A 23495-nucleotide genomic window follows, 5' to 3' on the forward strand; every position below is an offset into this window, starting at 1 on the left:
TAGTGGTGATATGAGTAATTATGTCGTTTAATGTGATAATTGTTAGTGCCTTATTGTTTACTTTTACGTGGTCATGAAAATCGAGTGCTTTTAGTATTCTATGGAAATGCTTTGTTTCTCCGAGATTATTTCAGCAAATATTGAAGGTAAGAAACAGAGACTTTTATTTTTACCATTTTGAAAAATGCTGTTTGAAATCAGTTTCTATTAAAACATATCAACGTCAATGTTTGACTAATATAGAGGATCTTGTAACAGTGAACGTAAATTTTTCTGATTTATATCTTATCAACAAATCTCCGCTTGACTTTATTTTGTTGGTTTACGCTTTTCATTTGGCTATCGTACAAATATGGAATATTCAATACAATACGGGATTTGTTAATATCATTTTGATATAAGATTATATGAAATTATTTTTTATTGACACTGCTCATCGGAATCATTTTCTGTTTTTTATTCGATTATTTGGTTGTAAGATTGTTTAATAAATTTATTTTTAATTTTGTTCTGGCATTATGTGAAGAAAATACTGCTTTTAAAAAACTATTTATGCAAACATATTTATCATTTTCAGACTATAATAGCGATTTTGTTTAGATTCCACATTATTTAAAAAGAATAAAATATTAGGCCTAATAGTTTAAACAGTGAAATCAACACATTTTATCTGCTGCTGTACATTATGTTAAAAAAATTTATATCAGGGGTAAAACTAGAACTGATCAAGGAACTAAGACTATTAATTAAGGAACTGTACAATTGCCTGAAAAGATCAGTAAGCATACTTCCATAATTAATGAAGCGATTTCATATGATTTTTTAAAACTAACCACAGTTTATAATGTTGAGTTGTTTCATCATTACAAGTGTTTTTCTAATAACTCATTTGAAATGGCTATTAAATTTCTTAGTTCTTTTGTATTCTTTGCCAATTTTTTGTTACATTTTCAGTTACTTATTTTATAATGGTGACACTTGATAGAGGAAGTTATCCAAATTTGTTATTTTTATAACAGTATGTATGGAGATAACTAAACTGAATAGATTGTAGGTGACCTGCCCTGAGATTCTAGCAAGTTATGAAAGCGGTGAAGCCATTTTCAGGAAAACAAGGATCTGATACCAGGCTTACTAAGGAAAATGAGGAGTGAAGCGGTTCTCCCCATTGAATTTTTTACTGATCCTAACATTTACTATCCATTTAATGGATGTTGCAAACATATTATCGACATACAATTTTAAGCCCATCAAAACAAGAAAATTCCCAGCTGCACAAATACACCTTCAGTCTACTCACCACAGGTACTGTTTATGTTATGAGCATCTTTACTCTCAGAGAAAAAAGCTCAAGACTAAGTGCTATTTGTACCCCAGATCTTTCATGGGGTCACAGCAGGGGCATATGCAAGGGGGGTTACCGGGTTTGAATCCCCTCTGGAAGGTTTAAGTACTTTTTAATATTAAGCCTATATAAAATAAACATACTATAAATTTACACGTATATATTTGAGTATCTTTTTAAAAATCCACCATATTGTCTCTTCTAATTTTTCACTGTCAGAGTAACAAAATCTATTGACATGAGATCCAGTCTGGTGCCCTTCTTCAATAATATATAATATATTTTAGAAGTTATATAAATTCTACAAATAACTGTTGACTAAAATGCATGATTATTGTGTAGCCCAAGTGTAATAATGGCATGTGGCTCTGGCACAAACATTTTTATTATAGAAAATGAAGTAGATGTTAAAAGTTAAAAAAAATTGTATCATAAGGCTGTGAAAAAAATACATTATAGAAGATTTTATTAGTGTATTTATGAATATTATATTCGAACATTGTAAAATAAATATATCGTAATGTGATATAATAATAATAAAATAACACACAAAATTTAAAATACCGTTGTCAATTGTAAACAATTTTAATAGTGACTTCTTAGCAAAATTCTGTGTACGCCACTCGGTCACAGTCATAAAGAAAATGTAAGGCAACAAATTAATATAGTCCTTAACTCAATGTACATTACTAGTAATGTACATTGCCTCTATTAAATAGGGAAGTTCATACGACAACCAAATCAAAATTAAAATGTTTTTATTAATAGCACATAAACTTATGGTAATTTTGTAAAAATTGTATTTTTTAAATTTCATTTGATTTGTTGTAAAAAAATACTTTTTTATAACCTTTGGTTATTTTTTTAATTATCTTTGTATTAGATGATTGTTATCTCCTGTCTCAATACTTGAGTTTGTAGAGGGTACCTAATAGTATACATATTCTTAATTGTAACTATGCTTTACTGTTGAAGTAAATGTTACGTATCGCTTATGTATGTCAAATAAATCATATTATCTATTTATTCACAATTTTAAGTATAGGCTAATTCCCAATTACAGTTATTTTACTTTTTTCTTTCCAGACAGATGACTTACTCTCTTTCTAAACTTCCTTCATTATTTTATAAAATGTATAGTTTCTTCCATTTATAGACAGACTAATCTTTGAGTGTTTGTATATGATTAAAAAAATCAGTTCTTTCTTCTTTAATGTATCACCAAAAATTTCCTTTTTCTGAATCACCTTTAAGCCTTTTAAAGTCTGCTGCCTTCAGGTTCAATACAATATATTCCTTTAACATTTTAAAGATTATTCCTTAATTTTTGTTACTCTCATTTAGTTGTTTTTCCCTAAAAGTTGATTGTCCCTTAACTTATATAAAATTTACTTTTAATTATTAAAAGTTATTTTCTAACTACTATAAAATGATTTTTAATGATGATTTTTTAACGCAACATAAAACTAAAACTACGTAAACTATATAAATAAATATTAAACTATTACCTTCTTAGATTGGAGTAAAACTCCTCTTTTTCTAAAGGTATAAAAGTCGTTCAAAGTCTTGAGTTCTAAGGTTCAAATCTTAAAGTAAAGGCAGTTACTTTTATACAGATTTAAATACTAGATCGTGGATACCGGTGTACTTTAGTGGTTGGGTTTCAATTAACCACACGTCTCAGGTTTTTCATGCATATCATGCTCATTCATCCTTTGAAAGATTCCAGAGGCTAAACAGAAAAAGAAGAAGATCTAAAAGTTCTTTGTAGGTGTCGTCTTACCTTTTGACTTATGCGAATAAGCTTGTGTTCACACTATTTTTTTCTATTTCTATTAACCTTTTCATCGGTTAAGAAATTACAAATATTCCAATGAATGTCATCACTTTTTAAATTTATAATCTGGTTAATCTGTTTTTAAATAGGATCACAGCCAAGTTAATTGAGACTGGAAACTTTGTCCGCTATTTCATTTAAGATTGTTTGGGAACTTATTGAATACTTCCCGTAGCCTTGTCTTTGAAGACGATTTTCATAATAAATTCTTTAAAAAAAAATTGTGCCTCCAGAGGAAGCACAAATTCTTTTTAAGAGAATATATTAGCGTTTTAAAATTCTCATTGCCCAATCTATAACCACCATAACCTCTTTGTCCTTTTAATTAACATTAATTGAAATATTGTGATAAAAGAATTGTTCTTTTTCAAGCTGTATTTTACTTTCTGGGATGTGTAAGTCAAAGAGGTTTAGGCCTTTTTGTCTACTAGTCTCTAGTCCCTTAACAAAAGTTAAATGAGCACTGTTCAAACTGCTACTTTTAGTAAGTATTCTACTTCTTGGTGCTACAAAAAAATCAATAGTATTGTGGAGTTTTCCCTCTTACGTATTTAAAGGAATTAAGAATTCTTTGGCACAACCCAAATTACATTCTTTTGCTAAAAGTGTTGTATGGACACCTACACAGGTAAAAATGATCAAGTATTCATTTTTAGACGCCTTCCTGTAGTTTCTTTTGAAATTGAAATTCTGCAGTATTCCTAACAGAATATTTAGAATAAGACTGTATAGATCCATGAGATGGATGTTCAGTAAGTTTCTGAAATGATGATATTATCACGCTGATTAATTTTTGGTTAGACTTTGTTCTGTTATTCTGGACAATTTTGTTTAGTCTAGTTAAGTTTATTCATGCTGCTTTGTGACAGTGATACGATTACCTTTTGGCAGTCTTATTTCTTGTGTGTAATTTAAATGTAATGTTGTGAAGTTGCCGAATGCAAAATTCATTCCAACAATTCATAATTTTCAAGTCGCTTGAAATTTCCTTTCGTTACTTCCCCAAAAGAAATGTTCTTCATAAACATTTATTTAATTTTTTAATGCAAAGATTGAATTTAATTTTAAAACAATTCAAACATATTCTGCATGTTTTTTATGCTGTAACTAAAATTAAAAGTTTAAATTGTTTGTCATATAAAAATGTACTGAAGCTCCTATTTTACAATTCTATCCCCAATTTTTTTTTTTTGTTTGCTTGGAATTTCTCCCGCCACTACTCCATTCCCATTCCTTTTATTCCCATTGTGCTCTTCTAGTCCTAGCCACCGAATCGGTCATATTCTTATTTACTTTTATTGTTGCTGTGTGTTTCATTTATAATTCTTTAATTAACCTTCTTTCTTTCCATTATCCTTTTTTCCCTTTAAGAATCTTCCATCATTTTCTCCTGTTTGACTTATCAAATGCCTTTTTTAAATCTCATTTTCTCCCATGTGACTATCAAATGCCTTTTTTAAAATCTACGAAGCACAGATTCATTTCTCTTTTCTAAATATCTACAACTGTCCTTATTAACCTGTTGGCATCTCTAATTCCTTTCTTGAAGTTAACCTGTTCCTCCCCTGCATTCTCTCCCATTATTCTTACCAACCTCCAGTTTAGGATTCTAACCGTATTTAAGTGACGTGTGCTATTAAACTTTATTGTGTTGTACATTTTCTGGTAACAGTTCTTTGAACTTTGTATTGTTACTTGTTGTTGTTTCTATGTTTAGCTTGTCAAGTCCTCCGCATTCTCCTTCCATCTTTCTATTACTTTCTTTTCCACATTTACCACCCTTATCATCAGTTTCTCTCAGTTTATCATTCTCTTTCCATTTATCCCATGTAATACTCTTCTTCTTCTTCTTATACATCATATCATACTTTCCTTTCTTTTCTAGATCAAAAATATCTTTGTATCATTCCTTCAACCACCTTTCCTAGCCTTCTGTCGTTCCTTCCTTAATTCATTATTTAATTTGTAATAAATCACTCTTTCATTTTCATCTGTTTTATTCTCATATCTTCTTCTTTCTTCCATTTTCTTTACCATTTCTGTTGTTGCTGATGGTTTCTTGACTCTGTTTCCTCAAAATATCCTAATTCTTTCCCTGGCGTTTTTACTGCAGTGAATACACTTTTTAAATACAAGTCTCCTTACTGTTCTCATTTTCCATTTTGGTTTCTTTAATCGTCACAGCTAGTTTTTCTTACGTTGTTGATTCATCAAATTTCTTCAACTTTTCTAAATTTCAGTTCTTAGATACTTTCACTTTCTCTACTTTCTTTAAAGTTATTCTCGTTTCCACGATGAGTAGCATGCGATCATGGAAAGAAGATAAAATCAGAAAGGACTGCTGTAAGATACTGATGGGACACTGGAATGCTGTGGATACAGCATCTTAACAGTATTCTACACCTTTCATCTACTAAGATAGGGTTTATCTAATAGCATGCTTTGTCTTCAGGGATACCACATATATGTCCTTCTTTTGTAGTTTTTGAACCGGGTGTTGATTATAAATAATTTTTTTCTTTGCAGAAATTTACTAATCTGTTCCTTCTTCCATTCCTTAACCCTAATCCAAATTTTTTTTACCGCACTACCTTCTTCACCTTCACCGTCCACAGCATTCCAGTGTCCCATCAGTACCTTACAGCAGTCCTTTCTGATTTTATTTAATCTTCAATACTTGAATACATCTCTACAGTATTTTCCTCATAATTTTTTGTCGGCGTATGTACACTTTTAGATATTTTTGTAACATGCCGATCCTTAATGATATCAATCTATCATTTATACAAATATATCAAACTTTCTGAACCTATTTCGCTACTTTGTTCCTCATAATTATTGCCGCATTGTTTTTTTTTTCTTCCGCAATAGAATACGGTAACTTCTCTACTCTTCATTTCACCCTATCCATCCTGACTCGGTCCACGCTTAGTCGTAACATATCCATTCTATTTATCTTCATTTCCCTCTTGAGATTTTCTAACTTTCCATTCTGTAACGAAGTCTTGAAATTCTAAATTCATATATGCAATCGGCCCTTTAACTTCTTTTGTTGCTCCTTACAGAATGAGAAACTACTTTAATTCCAAAATATTTAACAGAAGCAGCCAGTGTCATAGCGTAATGCAGGGAATTGTCAATGGTATCTTTAATACATACATTTTCAGTCACTTTCTGTATTCAATTACCACTAATTCCTGAAGTTCCTTTGAGGGCAGTTTCCCATCCTAGGGTGACAGAGTTCCCAGTTCCCTCCACTGCCCATCTGCCCTCTGAGAAGGCTTTGGCACTTGTAATAGAGGAACTGCATACGTCTGTAGTAACTCAGTCTTTTCATTCGTTAGCTGCTTGTATATACACAGCAGTAGTTAATATATATAATCATTCCCCCCTCTCGACAACAGGGAGGTGAATATCAGGATTTTCCCCTCACCAAATCTCAGACCTTAAAAGAAGTCCCTGTATTCTCTTTTCCTTTAGAGAGGAAACTGATATAACATATTTATTTATTTAGATAAAAAACAAATGAAAATGTTTATTAGCTTTGTATAGTAAAAAAATGTGTACACCTATAACAAAAAAAGTCATAATTTACATAACTTGTCACACAGTTACAAAGAAATTAAATAAAGTTTTCCTTCAAAACATTATCCATTATCAGATTTGATATGATCTCGTCGCTTTAAAAAGTAATAAAATAAATAATTATTTTGTTATTTGTCTATGCGCATATGCATGCATGCGAGTGTGATTTCAAAATAAATAATCTTTCGAAATTTTATTTTTCACTTCGTTTTTATTTTTAATGTTTTATGTCGACCGCAGAATTATATACATTTGCGTTAAAGCACAAGGGTTAAAAACAAATTACTAAAGTAGCCGTTAAGTTTACTATAAATCAGTCTGATTTAGCAGTAAAAATTTCCATGTGAATCTTGGCTAACGTCGAGTAAAATGCTTGATGCCTCTGATGTCATTGACATTTAACGTTCTGCATTTAATCCCACCTTATTCAACATAGTGTGGTCCCTTCATCTCTTTTAAAAAGTGTAATATTTCTGGGAAGGGGGTTAGTGAAAAATTATATTAATGTCATTTATTGAGTTTGTAAACCCTAGCTTTCTCTCAGAACGGTAATCCTTCAAAACAAAAACAAAATATATAGAAATATTTTTACACGATTTTCTAATTAATTATTATTGTTATGCGTTTTACTTCTGAACAACCAGTAAAAAAAGCGGTGGAATTCAAGTCAAAATTGGAAGCAATCACTTCTGACCCGAGCAGCTTACTCTATTGCAGTAACAAAAAAGATTTAGATAGTAAATTTTATTTACTATTCTTTAAAAAAAAAGTAAAAAATCTTATCAGTACCGCAGCAACCCAGGCTCTCCTTACCGCCCTTGGACTCGTTAATTAAAACCTAGGAGGGTTCATGTTTAGCGTTAAATTGGATTTGATAACCATTAATACCGGTTGAATTGTAGGAAATTGAAATATCGTCTACTTAATGATCTCAGTTTATTATTTTCGTGTCTGAGCGTGCGAATATCCATTGCAGAATGGAAATATCTTTGCCTATCGCTCAAAGGTTTCGGGTTTGAGTCCCAGTTATGCGTGCCGTTTTTCACACGCCACAAAAAATGTATTATCATCGATCGCTAACTGTTATCGAGCATCAGCCTCTGTTGATATATAAATAAATATTGAATAATAATTTAACCGCAGGGAAAGTTAATCGTAACAATAATTCAGATATATTCTTTTAACGTAAGGATTTTTAAGGAGATTCCTCATTTTTAACAATTTTTCTCCAAATATTAACCGATTTATTTAAACGTGTTCATTTAGGACACGTTTAAATAAATCTCTTAAAATTACATTAAACAAAGCGTAGTATATTTTTAGTTACATTGATAGAAAGAGCATTCATTTTATTAAAAATTTCAAACGAATAAATTAAAGGAAATAAAATCTATAATATGTTTAAATATCGTTTATTTTATTTTTTACTAAGGGAACTTTAACGATAAAAGTTTCGGAATTGTATCTGGTTCCGTATCTTATTCTAAATTTTACCTTTGTCGATAATATATATATAATTTTTATGTAGAGTATAGTGCGTACAGTGAAAATAAAAGCTTACGTAAGAGAAGATCGACACTGCATTACTACCTAACCTGAAAACATTTACACCCGTATAATAATAATAGTTTATTATCGTACTTCTATTTATGCGGGTTTAATTTATTACCGTGAAAACGGTAATAAATTAAATTAGTTATGATTCATTATTACTACGTAATAACTGTTAATTCAATAAATAAAGATTGCAAAAACAAGAATTTTAATTTATGTGCATTTTTAAACTAAAAAAAATATTACCTTATGCTTAGATGTGTGTTGTATCGATAATTTATTACAGTTTTTTTGTACAATATTTAGAATTTCAGATTTTTTTTTACGATAGGTTTTCATTGTTGATTTTATATTATTATTACTGTTATTAACACTTACATGAAATTGGCATTATATGTCCAGTTGCTGTGCAAGTTGTGACCATCTTCTCTGTCTTCATCGGAACAGTACTGTCTAGATGTTTGTTAAATTTATCCGTTATTTCGACGATTAGCAGTCCATCTTCTTATGTTCGGTTTCAACTTTTTTTTACACGTTCGCATATTCCAACCATCCTTATTCATTTCATTCGTGTTTTTCTTCAGCTAATTTCTACTGTGTTATTACCACCGACATATGTTTTCAGAGCCGACCGTACCATCCCGATCGGATTTAAATCGGGATGGTAAGATGGAATCGCACTACCCTGATGCCTGTGTTTTTTTAATAGTTCATCAAAATGATAGTTTATTTTTGAATTTCTATGCGATTTAATAATGTCGTTCGATTGTGGTTTTAACATCGCTCTATTAAATGGAATATTGTTCTTTTCAAAACAATTAATCGTGCCACTTTTTCTTTAATGGCGCATTATCGATAACAACCACTGTCTGTTGGGGGGGGGGGGGGGAACCAGAAATTAATTTTTCAAATGCCCACTTCATGAAATTGTTGATGACGCTGTCGTAATCGTGAGGGTTACGCAGCGCCTAGGGTTCCGGCCTAGGCACTGGATTAGTTGGAGGTAAACGCATCGGCATCGTGCCACTATGCCGATGCGTTTACCATCGCCAATATAACCATATAAGCCGTAAACTATGCCAATATAACCATATTGGTGTTGTTTGCGATTCGATTTGGGGCTCCCGCTGGTGGGAGTGGCCGCGCCGCCGGGGTACGTTAACCCGTGCGACCAGCGGCGTGGCTTTCCCCCGCCCCCCCGACTCCATGATAGGACCGGGTGGGGTGCGGGGTTTGTCCCCGGCTCCTGCGCGGACCTGATTGAGGTTACGTTCCCCTTGTTAAGCGACCTCAATCGGTAGACTTATTTGGGGATAGGTCTGTATTTCTTTGTTGCGTGAGACGACATAATTTTGATCGGTACGATTGTAGCGCTGATTTACCCTTCGACTCGTTCGTTTTCTGAGGCATTCACAGTCGACGAACGGTGCTGTCAAACCTGGACAGGGCGTGGGGTTCGCGGTTTCGGACGGTTAGTTTGAGGGAATCATGTGAATATGAGGATGTCCGTTCGAGGCCTACATGAAGGCAAAATTTAATTTGTATTTTACCGATGCAAATGTCTCCCGAGACATTTATATCGGTGGCATCCCGACCGAGGCTTGGCTGATGACTTTGAGATGTAATCAATTGAGGGTCTAAAGACGACCTCCGGTAAAGCCCCTCAAGTTCGGAACGGATGGGGTGGTAACGTCACAAGGCGGATGCCTTCACCCGCTAAACATAAACTAACTAAACGTCTGCAGACTAAACATTAACTAACGCGCCACACAGTACAGAAGGAAACAACTGTACCACTCATACTGGTACACGGTAAGAATTGAACTAAATCAGTTTATCGCGAATGAAAGGTAAACATTATTAGTGAATATTAGTCAAAAATGCGATACAAAATATACGTAGCTAAATTATGAATACGTATAAAATGACTATTAATAAACTATAATTTTTTGTTTTAGGCTTATTATTTAATGATGTTTATTACTATAAACATCAATACTAATACCCAAACAAGCGCATATAAATCGAATGAAATATTTTTATGACCCTTATTTATACAAAGCGGTAGTACATCTTACGGCCCGCTTGATGAAGGGTGTATAATAATAATCTATTAATACAAATATAAACTATTTGTTTTTGTGCTGTATACAGTGAGAAATATTTATAAGAATGTTAAATATTTTTAAAGAAATTTCTGAAATTAAACAAAATCATAATAATTTTTAATTAGAGAAGAAATTCTTACGGTTTTTGAAAATAGTTAAACGCATTGTATTACAGAATACTTTGTTTCTGAACGAGCGTTATGTTACTAGAAAAGCGTAATCCCCAGCAGAGATGCGTCCTGAAGGGCAGCCATACCAGAAGCGGATGAAGAGCTTCTTTACAACCTCTCCTAATTCAAACTTACAATCAGACAAAATAACCCAGCAATTGCGACTCCTCCGGAAAAGGGGACGCATTGCTCCCTCCTTACAGATAGTGCCCCGTTGTGGCGTATTCCTGCTAGCCTATTAAAGAGTTAGCACCGAAAGGACTTCAGTGGACGCTCTGAAGGGGAATTACGTCGGGAGGACAGGCTTTATAAGCCTAGCCTTCCGCGGTCGGCCCGTAAAATGGGTTCGATAACGCTGGTATAACAACGGAATTGGAATGCAATTAAATCCGTCCTTAAAACACTAAACTAATAAACAGAACTTGTTAAAATTAGACCCGCTATTTAAAATTAACCAATTAAAAAACAAGCCCGATTAGAATGATCCAGCAGCAAGGGACTCTGTCCAGGTTCTGCGATGGAGTAGGGAGTAATAGACTCCTGCCGACTTTGCATTCCATTCCAAAAGCGTAATATAATCCCTTGAACAGCGATTGTCAGCTTCATTCAAGCAAGCTTAAGTGCTTTTCTTCATATCGCTGTAGATATTTATAGTAAAGCGACCAGGCTCTGCTGAAATCAGGTACAGCTAATAATATTCGATAACACTGATAAGAAATTGGTGTGTGTATGTTGAATTATCTATGAAATGCGCTCGTATTCTATTACGTTTTTACGAATTATAACTAGATAATAATATAGAATGTGAACCGTATATGTTCGGATTAGAATAAAAACCTCGTTTTTTAAAATTATTAATTTTATTAAAATATAATATTCTGGCATATTTTATTGTAACTTTCTTACAAGAAATCTGTAATACGATTTAATAATACGAGTTTGTACTTGTTTAAAAAAAGAACTATTTTCTTCATGGAAGAACTTGCAAAAAAAAGTCATCTCTTTTGTCCCTCGTAAAGTAAAATAATACTACAGATAAGCTTTAGGATGATCGGGTAAATTAAATCGTCTTATGAAGATTTTAAGCTTGTCATGTCGGTTGTTTTTGCTGATGTGCAGGAAGTTTTATAATAGCATGGGAAACCAAATTTTTATTTAGTAAATGATTATTTTACTCAGGTAAGGTGGTTTCACTTTTTTCACGGCATTCAAAAGAAATCCTGTCAAGTGAAAATTTAGCTTTGAAAATTACGCGTAACCTAGACGGCTCTTGTAAAGTTCTATTCGGATCTTTTCTGTTACAGACAGCGCATCTAAAATATAAATTTTCCCGCTCAGCCGTCCAATTACCAGTGGGATGTACTTCCCGCGTGTTTTATTCCTACTTAACCGTAAATTCATTTTTATTTCATCTTTCTTTCTTCTCTTAGAACATTTTCATACAAAATCACATCTTGTACAGTACAACACGGTGCTCATCGACAACTGATTTATTCCTTTCGTATTGAAATTATGTGGCAACAATGATTATGATAATGCTTATTTTTTTGGTAAAATGTTCACAACATTGTAGAATTACTTTCGAATGTTCACAACATTGTAGAATTACCTCGATGTACTTATGCTTATTAGAATATTTAGTTAGTTTTATAATACCGTAAATGTAGTAAAATCATAAATGAATATTTGTACCCTAAATAAATGAATGTAAATAATAAAACATTTTGTTTGAAATAAATACCGAAAGTTAATTGTAATTAAATAGAGAAATTTATGAAATTAAAATAAAAGTAAAAAATGAATATTTTTAAAATAAAAAAGTGATAAATTAGTTTTTTTTTAAATAGAAAAAGTACATGATGAAAAGTAATTTAAGGTAATTTGAGCTGACGTGCAGTTGAAATTTGTATGATTCATAACTCAAGAATTCCTGCCAAAAGGCAGGTTTGTAATATTACTGTGGTAGTAAACATTGCTTATTAATAGAAAATATTTAGTTTTTTATTATTGTAGCAGTATATAATTCTAATATCTCTAATAAATTTTGAAATATTAATAATAATATTTCATAAGGGTAACTCATCACACGGTCAAAAAATTAAAAATCGGATTAATTACAGTTTAATTTTTTACTCGATATATTAAACGTATTTTATACTAGTTTAGTAATTGTATTTTTTTTAACATGTAATTATGTTCCTAAATAAACAAATATTTTAATTTTGTACAGTTACGATTTTGTTAAATTGAAATATCATCTGAGTTTTTACAGGGTTACTATATATTAATTTTACTTTCTGTTTCAGAGAAATAGATTAATAATGATCGATAAAATAACACTGTTAAAAAAATTTAGTTATTGTAGTCGTAGAAGTTATAAAACTACGTAATATTCCCATTAAATATGGTTAAACCTGAAAGTAATCATTGTGCCAAAGATGCATTGACTGGAGTGTTCGGATGGTTTCTTCAGTTTATTCTCGCTTCATTGGCTTTTACATGCCTTATATGTAAGTGGTTTTTCTTTTTACGTATATCTTAATGTAGAGTGCTTATGTTGAGTATATAATTAATCGCTAAGCTTATTCTGGATAGAACCCCTCTTTCAATTTGTGTTGAAGTTGAATCTCTTTCTTTTTAGACAGACTTTTCCTTTTGTATTCACCAGGAAGAGTCAAACAAAAAACCTTAAAAGGACTAATTGAATTACCACTTCGTATTATAAATTGAATAATTTATTTATACAAACTGTTTTATGGCGTAACCATGGCAAACCACGGTATCACTGATACTCGTGGTTTGGAAATTGGCCGAGTGATAGGATGATGGTGGAGCAAAAGTGTACAGTTGGTAAATCTATTTACAATTTACACCAAATTGGAGCTGCATTCTGTCGTTCATTTTGTTATTGTAAAGGCCTGAAATATGACAAATTTTATTAATGAATGAAACTTCAATACAGTCAGGTAAGTCAAATAGCGAAACCAGAGGTCATTAGAACAGTTTAAAAACTGAAGAAAATTCGGCTCATAATAGTAAAAGAAATAGGCATTCTTCTGAATGAGTCCTGAGTCCTGAGTCAGCACATCGTATTGTTCATGATGATCTACCGGTTGAATCAAGTGTCTTCAAAGTATATATCATGTTGGGTATTCAAATAATGATTTGCTACTGCCTGGAAAACGTTTTGGAGTACTTTTTGAATATGAAGGGGTGTTGTTTGTGATTCGATTTGGGGCTCCCGCTTGTGGGGGTGGCCGCGTTGCCGGAGTACGGTAGCCCGTGGGACGGGGGGCGTGAATTCGTTCCGCCGGTGGCGGTCCTGGTTGTGACTTTGTAATGCCGCGCGAGACTCCATGATGAGACCGGGTGGGGGTGCGAGATTTGTCCCCGGCTCCTGCGCGGACCGGAATGAGGTTACGTTCCCCTTGTTAGGCGACTTAAATTGGTCAACTTGTTTGGGTGTAGGTCTCAATTTCTATATTGCGTAAAACATAATTTTGCTCGGTATGAGTATAGCACTAATTTAATTTTCAACTCGTTCGTTTTCTGAGGCATTCACAGTCACGAACGGTGCTGTCAAATCTCGACTAGGCGCGTGGTTCGCGCTTCTGCGGTTTCGGTCAGTTAGTCTGCGGAAATCATGTTGGTTGGATACGAAGATTTCCGTTTGAGGCCTCTGCGAAGGAAAAATTTGTTTTGTATTTTACTGATGCAGATGTCTGCTAAGGCATTTACATCGGTGGCACCCCGATCAAGGCCTGGCTGATGACTGTGAGATGTAATCGGTTAGAGGGTCTAAAGGAGGGGGTGGTATGGTGATCGGTAACGTCATAAGGTGGGTGTCTTCCCCTACAAAGTTGGGATGCCTGCCTAATGTTGTTGAAGCTCTCAAAAAGTTTGATTCCTTCATCAAAATAGCATTCCAGTGCACCGCTCCAACGTTTCCTTTGAGTATTTGGCCCGTACTTGAATAAAACTGTTAGGCATCCTCCCTACAGTCCATTCCTTACTTGTGATGTATCCCCAGATGAAGAACAGACTAAAAGGGTGGTATTTTATGAGTGATGATGACCTCCGTCCGGTACAATGAGTGTCCCCAGATATCTGAAGAAACATGGCAAAGTTTCTTTGAAGGAAGGAGAAGTGTATAATGTGTGTGAAAATTATAAAAAAAAACAAAGTTGTATTGCGAAACTTTCCTAGAACTTTATAAATCATGCAGAATGGTTTATAAAGTTGGATTAGATATAGATGGTTAAAGATTTTCATTTTCTATGAATGGTTAATGCATTTCTCTTACCTACATTTACAGTAGCGTGCAGATTAATCCCAACACAGATGTTATTTAATAAAAAGTAACTTTATCTATTAATTAATAGATAAATAATAAATAATCTAATTAATATATAATAGATCTATCTAGTAATTAATATGTCCTTCTTTGTTCTTAATCACTTCATATACATGATTCAACTAGTGTACTGCACATTTTTTTGATTTCTTTGTCATGAAAACATACCAATATTATTAGTTTAATGAGGTAAATTTTTGTGGTGCAATTCATTTTTGAGTCGTTTTTTGACTATTGCCAAAAGAAATTTCACTTAGGTTTAAGTCTAAGGAGTCTCACTTGTTATCCGGGCGAAGAAGTACTTTAATGTTTCATTCTTTAAAAAATGTTTCCGCTTTTTTGGCAGTATGACATGGCGTCAAATCTTGTTGGAACACTGTTGCCTTATGGGAATTTGTTTTGAAGTTATGTCACAACCCTTTCCTTCATAATCTTTATATATCTGTCACTTTTCAACATACCATCTACTAAGTAATGAATAAGGACCTTCAAATGTGAAACAACACCAAAAAATTTTTTTCTGGGGATGTTTAATTGATTGTTGGATGTGAGCCAATGATGTATTTTTATCTGATACTTTTCTAATGTATGCCTCTGAATATAAAAATGTGATTTGTCGGCAAATATAACTTTTTTCTAGTCTTTTTAGTCCAGTTAGCATGTGCTTTGGTCCACAAGAGCCGTAATTTGCACATTTTTGGTGTTAAAAGCTACTTTTTAGCTGGCCGACGAGCTTCCTGTCCAGCAGCAAGAAGTCTGCACCTAACAGTTGTTATATGCATATCTATTCTACTGGCAGCTAATTCTCAATTTAAGTTTGTGACAGATAATTTTGGATTAAGTTTACTTTTGCTCACTAATAACCAATCCTGCGTTGGAGTAGTTTTTCATTTACAACCACATCTGCCTTTTCTTTGAGGTGAAAAGGTACCTTTTCTTTAAATTGTTTTAATATTGCATTCACTGACCCTAATCCAAGACCACACTCAGAAGGTATATGTTACTATGTCATACTGATGCGGTTAGAAAGAGAAACAACTTTTGAATACTTTCTTGGAGTTAGATCCAACGTTATATATTCAAGACACACAGAACAAAAAATATGAAAATATGATTTTGTACAAAAAAAAAATGGAATAAACTTTCAAAACACTATATATAACATGAAAATCGCTAAATAACCAAAGAAAATAACCTCACATTACACAAACAACTTAAAGAATGGGTGCGGTCAATCAGTGTAGCCACGACTTAGAAATAAACAAAATATTCCTTGTGTTCTGATTAATTTGCACTCTACTGTATTTTAAATAATCTGCTATTATTAATGAACTAACTTAAAGTAAAAAATGTTTTTAAACACCGTTTGACAGTAGTTCTTACTGAAATGGCAACATAATTTAATTATAAGTTTATGAATTATTTTTGCATCTGGTTAAAATACAAAGACAAAATTTACATATATTAAAACCGTTCCAATTTTAACATTTTTTAAACGAAATATACCAAAATTAAATGAATATCATTAAGATATATAATGTATAAAAATATAAATAACATACATTACATATTGTAACCACATATATTCGTAATTTAATATTGGCGGACAACAACGGTAACAGTTCAGATGTCAGCGGGAGCGCAGTATACGTACGCGCTTGCATAGCGTCACTCCCGCTGCGCAGTTATCCCACCATAGCGGCGTTGCGGCCCCACCACTCTCAGGCTCCAATAAAAGAGCGTGCACAAGAGTGAATTTTTAATTCATCATCGACCTTCACTTGGAGAAGACCAAGAAGAAGAAGTTGGAAGAAGTTTTCCTGACCGCCTCAACAAGGGCCAATCTTAAACTATTTTTCTACATAGTCGCCATTTAAATTGAGGCACTTATCATAACGATGCATAAGCTTTTCAATTCCTTCTCTGAAGAAATTTGCCGCCTTATATTTTTGGAATCTCTCTTGCACAAAACTGTGATAACCAAGGTTCTCCGATGCGATTTCATGCAATTTTAACTTCGTGAAATTAGGGGAAAATAAATTGAGAGTTCCGTAATCATAATGCAGCGGTTTTCACGAATTGTATCGTTGATTTTCATCTTTAGTTCATCAGTCACAAGGCTAGGCCTACCACTGCGGTCCTCATTATGGACACTGGTGCAGCCATTTTTAAACTGTATGCACCACAGCGTCATTCCACCTTCACTCATTCCATCTACGTACACCTCACAAAGTGAAATAAAAATATAAGAATATATTAACTATTCAGAGAAACAAAAAAAGGTTGATTGAGATTTGCTGATAAGACTACCAGGATTCACCAACTATTTCAAATAAAGTGATCGCATAATATTATATGATATAATATTATACCAACACAGGCTGCTGGATAAAATTGGTAAACTATACTCCTTACATTATACTGTCGCCGAATGGTTTCGACGGCACGTGGCACTTACTAACTTTATAGAAGCCCTGAAAAGGGCCGTTTTTGTCGCCGATTGGCTTCGACAGCTCGTTGTAATTACTAACCTTATGGTAGCCCCGAGAAGGGCTGTTGTCGTCGAATGGCTTCGACGGCTTGTATTCATAACCTTTATGGTGGCCCTAAAAAGGGCCATTTTTTGCTTTACCTTTGAGAAGAGCTGTCGGGTCCGGAAGCTGGTTCTCCGGCGAAATCGGGGAGTTGCGGCTCGTCCATTGAATTCAGACCGGCCTCTCCCTCAGCGGCAGTTGGGTCCCCACTACAGGGTGGCAGTGGTGGCCCGCCTATAACAGCCAGCAAGACGAGTCGCTGGGCCCGCAGAAAAATGTCCGCGCAATACCTAAAAGACATACTGTGAGCCCAGACAGGCGCGGCATACAGCATAATAGCTTCGCTGTTACCTTTGTAAACGATACACATGTTACGGTAATTCAACCCCGAATCGGGTCGATTGACTCTACAGATTCCATAAAAAGCATCAGCGGCCTTTTTTGCTACATACTGTAGATGTTCTGAAAATTCTCATCAAGGATGACACCCAGGTATTTTTAGCCGTAATGTATCGAATGGTTTCCCCATTCCCGACGAATCCGAATTCGTCGGGTAGCAGCCAATCGGCCCTTAAGCAACATCATTGTAGTTTTTCTCTGGGCCGAAAATCATTTTATGTTGGAGACTCCACAGTCCGAATGTCTCACAAGCACGAGAAGCTCGGAACCCTACCTCGTTACGCGAATCCCCTTCAATCAGTAACAGCGCGTCGTCAGCGTAAGCGACGACATAACAACTACATGGCAACCTTAAACGCAACATCGAATCGAATTCTATGATCCAAAGAAGGGGACTCAGAACATTATCCTTAGGGCATCCTTTAGTTAAGGTTTTGCGAACATCCGAGCAGCCATCACGCAGGAAAACAGTCTCATGGCTGAAATAACTTGAGAACACTTCTAATTCATTTTGTGTTCACTTACGCTTCTGCATCTGAAACAGGGCAGAGGGCCACCATAAGTTATTAAATGTCCCGGATATGTCCAGAAAAATCCCTAATACGTATTTGCATGAACTAGAGAAAGCTATATCCATCACCTTTAGTATGGCATCTTCAGTGCCCTTGCCTGGTCGGAAACTATACTGGTTGTCCATCAGCAAATGATCAGTGACCAATCTAACATTAATGCGCAAATATAGGACCTTCTCAAAAACCTTGCCGATCACGGGCAAGAGCGTTAGTGGACAGTAAAAAGAACTAATATTAGGATCTTTGTCACCGCCTTTGAACAACTATACCAAGTTTCTACGACGGAAATTGGTCGGCAAAGTGTGTCTTTAAGCAGACACTCCTGGATGTCTCACTTTCTTATAACTGTCTTTTAAGTTTCCAACTCGACTCGCTCTAAAACTCTTCTTGCACTAAAAAATACAGCCATCATTCTGTTCTTGAATGATCTAGATATTTGAACATTCACGAGGATTTTATCATCTTCAAACACCCGTACTTTGTTCTGAGTATCGGTCAGGACATCATAATGGTATAAACACTTATCACAATACTGTTCCTTCACGTAGGGAGTTTTCCCAGTTTCAAACTTTTACAGCATTTCATAGCACCAAGAAACACAACGTGCTATCTTATGCTCGGTCAAGTTACGTGAAACCCAAACGTTTCAAAGCTTTTTAACTTGAAGGTGATCTCACAGAATAGCACAAATGCTGATGCATTAATGCCCAAGGACAACTCTGGTAATTAGTTACCAAAAACTGTATCGGCTTTTTTCGTACCGCAGCATGTTTCTCTCGGTTACAGATAACACGGTTGATCTGACCTTAGAGCATCGTCAAGGCCAAAATTTCCCCTTTCAAACTTTCTGTACTGCGTAATTATTGTTGTACAATGAGGACAATCCTCTTCATGCACAGGAGTCATTTCCTCTAAACACTGATCTGCACTTAACCCACGTAAATTACCCGACATTCAGTTTTCGATCAAGACAACATCATTAACTCTTTTCACTAACAGCTGAAAAGCAGATAGCAGTGTACTAGAGCAGGTCTGTACCTCTCTAAACACTTGCTATCTTGTATTGGTCCGTTGATCGGATCTTGTGATGGTCACAGCTGTGATGGGTAAAGCCCAAGAGAACCAGGTAATTTGCATCACCTGTTGACATGATTATTAAAAAAAATACCAATATCAAATACTTATTACTGTCTGCATTTTAAATATTGCTAAAAAAAAACACGCCTCTACTCTATGAATGTTTACATAGTTGCATCGTAACATATTAGCGTTAACGTGTTAAATGAGGTGACAAGTGACAATAAAACTGTATTCTTTAAAAAAAATAATAAAAGTAAAGTTTATTTTGCTTAAGGCTCTATGAATAAAATATTTGTGGATTTCTTGTTAATGGCTATTATTAGGAAACCGATCGCAAAATTTTATTTTGTAATTGTAATCAATTTTTATTTGCGCAGTAAAAAGATTTTGTGAACCAAAGTGTAACAGACGTCCGTGGAAAATATGGTTTTATGATACATCAAAACAAGGGTTAGGTGCTTTAGCGATGCACGTGACAAACATACTTCTGTCAGGGCAGTTTTTTCAAGGAGATCCTTGTACTTGGTAAGTAAAAAGACAGCTTTATTCTATTTCTCTGTAAAAATTGTCCATTAGTAATTACATTCTAGCTTATAAAGAACAGAACTAGGTTAGGTATGGGTTTTTCTTTATAAAAAGAATAAGAAGATTAGTACATACGTTTATGAATTATGTGTAATACTCGTACGAAGCAAACTGCGTTTCTTTCTTACCGTAATTTTTTACCTATTTTCTGATTTTATTTTATTCTTTTTTAGAAAGAATCATAAGTAGTCCAGCAGAATCCTGACCGTTTTAATTTTTCTGTGAATAAATAAATAGAACTTCAAAATTTATGCTTTTAGATAATTTTTTTTAATTTGAGCCGGATTAAAAATTTAGTTAACCGGATTAAAAATAATTATTATTGTAAGATGTATACGGATGAGGTCTATAAATAAATATCACAGATAACATTGGTAAACAGTTTCGGCATACAAAAGATTTATTGTGTTTCTAATGTAATTGTATTGCGTATGAAATTTTCAATCCACAATAAAACTAACGTATGTTGTATACAGAATTAAAAAATTCAGCCAGTATCTTTCTATTGCATTCGGTTTTTGTACAGTAACATGTTTTATAAATTTCTTTTTCATAATCTCAGGCATTTTTTTTAATAGTAACTAATTTATGTAAAACTATAGATTGATTTTGAACAGAGGGTAAGGCTCAAACTTACCATTTCAAAGGCGATAGCAGGTTTTGTAGGATGTCATTCACTGACTTGGCAGCAGTCTGCTTCGTCATACATCGAAACTTCTTAGTTAGACCGTTATTGCTCAATCATTTACGTGTGTAGAGTGGTTTGTTTCCATTTTTTCTAACGATACAGTTACCGTGCATCAGATAAAGAACAAATATGCCAGGGAGCGTGTGTAAATTATCCGTTATTTTTTGTTGTGTGTATAGAGAATTTCATGTTTAAAGGTCACTGATGAAGTTTACCTTCGCTAGTTTAATAATATTATAACCCACCGGGTCGGTCTAGCGGTTAACGCGTCTTCCCAAATCAGCTGATTTGGAAGTCGAGAGTTACAGCGTTCAAGTCCTAGTAAAGCCAGTTATTTTTACACGGATTTGAATACTAGATGGTGGATACCGGTGTTCTTTGGCGGTCGGGTTTCAATTAATCACACATCTCAGGAACGCTCCAACTGAGAATGTACAAGACTACACTTCATTTACACTCATACATATATCATCCTCTGAAGAATTATCTAAACGGTAGTTACCGGAGGCTAAACAGGGAAAAGAAAGTTTAATAATATTACGAATTATATCTTCGCCATAATGCGGGATCTAGGTAAGAATTGACCCCCTCATATTTGTTTTAATGACGATGATGATGATCATCATCATCATCGTCACTTAATGAACAGGAGAGGGTTACACTTTTAATCGTGAGGGGCTTTGGTGATTAGGTCGTACTATGAAGTTTGTGAGTTCTTCAATGCGACATTTAATAATCGTAACCCTATTTCAGAAGGTACAGTATCAAAAATCATCAAACGATTTGAAAGAACAGGAAACATTAACGATAGGGGAAAACCAGCGAGGCCTAAATCTGCAACAAATAATATCAAATTGTAAGAGATTACGTAAGAATTTTTTGAGAATTCTCATTCCTCGACTCGAACAGCAGCATGAGAACATGACGTTAGCCAAAATAAAGCGATTCGAACATAATTTGTCAAGCGCAAGAACTTTTTTTAACAAAGATGACCGCAATTGAAGACTTGAGTTTATGAAGTTATTATGAACAATATTTGTGCAGATCCTAATTTATTAAACAACGTAGTTTTTAGTGATGAGGCCACATTTTTTTAAAATGACAACGTAAATCGCTATAATTGTCGATACTGGATCGATATTAATCCACACTAGTATCGTAAGGCACATATACAGTATCCGGTCAAAGTAAATGTACAGCTAGGCGTTGTCAGTGGATGATTAGTAAAGCTTATATTTATATATGGAGTTTTAATCGCAGTGAAACCGTATTGTTTCATACATTCAAAATGTCATGGGCCCCGACTTCCAAAACGTTTGGTTTCAACAAGGAGATACTCCACCTCATTTCAGTCTTCGGTATGTGAAATTTTAAATGCGTTTTTCCCTGGAAAGGGATCAAATAGAACGGTCACCATCAGATTACTTTCTTTGGGGCTCCTTGTTTATCATGATAAACCCGAAAAAAATGATGATTTACAAAATAGAATGTGAGAATCGGCTCAAAATATCACTAGGGGATCATTGTATATCATCCTTTTACAACCGACTCGCAAACCGTCAAACAACTGAAGGAGAATATTTCAAGATTTATTAAAGTGAAATATAAGTAAACGTTTTGCTTAAATCATTTTTTTTTTTTTAATAAATTTATTTGATAATATCTATTTAATCAGATTTTTATAAATTTATTTGTGATAACAGTTCCTCGTATTAATATCAGTAATTTTTTAAAAACCCAAATTTTATCCTGCCATTGTTTTGGGTACAGACATCTTACCAACTTTTTATAAATAATTTTTTTTGTAAATAATTTATTTTTTACGTAAAGTTGAAATACAATAAAATAGTACATATTAAACGATGAATGATAAAAATCGACAAAATATTTATTTGTTGCATATACCGCAACCTGAATGGAACTACAACATAAGTCCACAAATTGAGGAAAACTGTACGTTTCAACTGACATTACCTAAATACTATAATGTAAAAAATAAGTTATATGAATAGTTCTTTTTTTACAAAATAGTAAATATAAATAAACAGCATCAAATATGACAACGATCTAAAGAATTAATCCATTATTATTCAGAAACTTTGGCTACTCGGAATTCCGATCAGCCAAACACTATATATGTAGTTGTCCATTCTTTAATGTATCTAAATTCTCATAATCAAATTATTTCATATAAAGTAATTTTTTCATTACATTTTTACAATAAACAGCGATATTTAAAGAATCCGTAGAATTAATTGAATTTTACAATAATAAAACCGAAACTGGAATCCCAGCCTCGGCTTTTTATGAAGTTAAAGATGATAATAAAGATGAATTAACTAAAATTATTACTGGCACGTACGTATATAAAACAATTATTTTCATTCTAAAATATTATCGATATAAAAGCCTAAACGATTTTTTTATGTATCTAAAAAGCGATTTCTGATTTATAGATTAACAAAAAATGAGTTTCATCGATGTACGTTATGAAAAAATAAAAGATAAGTATTCATACGGTATTTTCGGTCATTTTAAGCTAATTATCGATACGAATACGGGGTTTTTCAATGCAAAAAATTACGTCATGATGGCGAGAAAGAATTTAAAAATTGGTTTTGTAATAAAGAATCTCAAAAATTAATAGAATCATTTGGTCGCTCAGATTCGAGCGATCAAAAGAA

General features: G+C 33.7%; 1 protein-coding gene across 1 annotated transcript in view; it reads left to right on the forward strand.

The window, feature by feature from the left end:
* The first annotated feature begins 9 nt into the window (after positions 1–9).
* The window catches only part of LOC142321327 (store-operated calcium entry regulator STIMATE-like), a 65794-nt gene continuing 42308 nt past the window's right edge, over positions 10–23495 (forward strand). The window contains exons 1-3 of the mRNA XM_075359318.1: positions 10–146; positions 12906–13109; positions 19916–20063. Of these exons, the coding sequence (XP_075215433.1) occupies positions 13004–13109; positions 19916–20063 (254 nt within the window). The 5' untranslated portion in view covers positions 10–146; positions 12906–13003. The remainder of the gene's footprint in view (positions 147–12905; positions 13110–19915; positions 20064–23495) is intronic.

This window comes from Lycorma delicatula, chromosome 3 (assembly GCF_047948215.1).
Source record: "Lycorma delicatula isolate Av1 chromosome 3, ASM4794821v1, whole genome shotgun sequence".
NCBI lineage: Eukaryota > Metazoa > Arthropoda > Insecta > Hemiptera > Fulgoridae > Lycorma > Lycorma delicatula.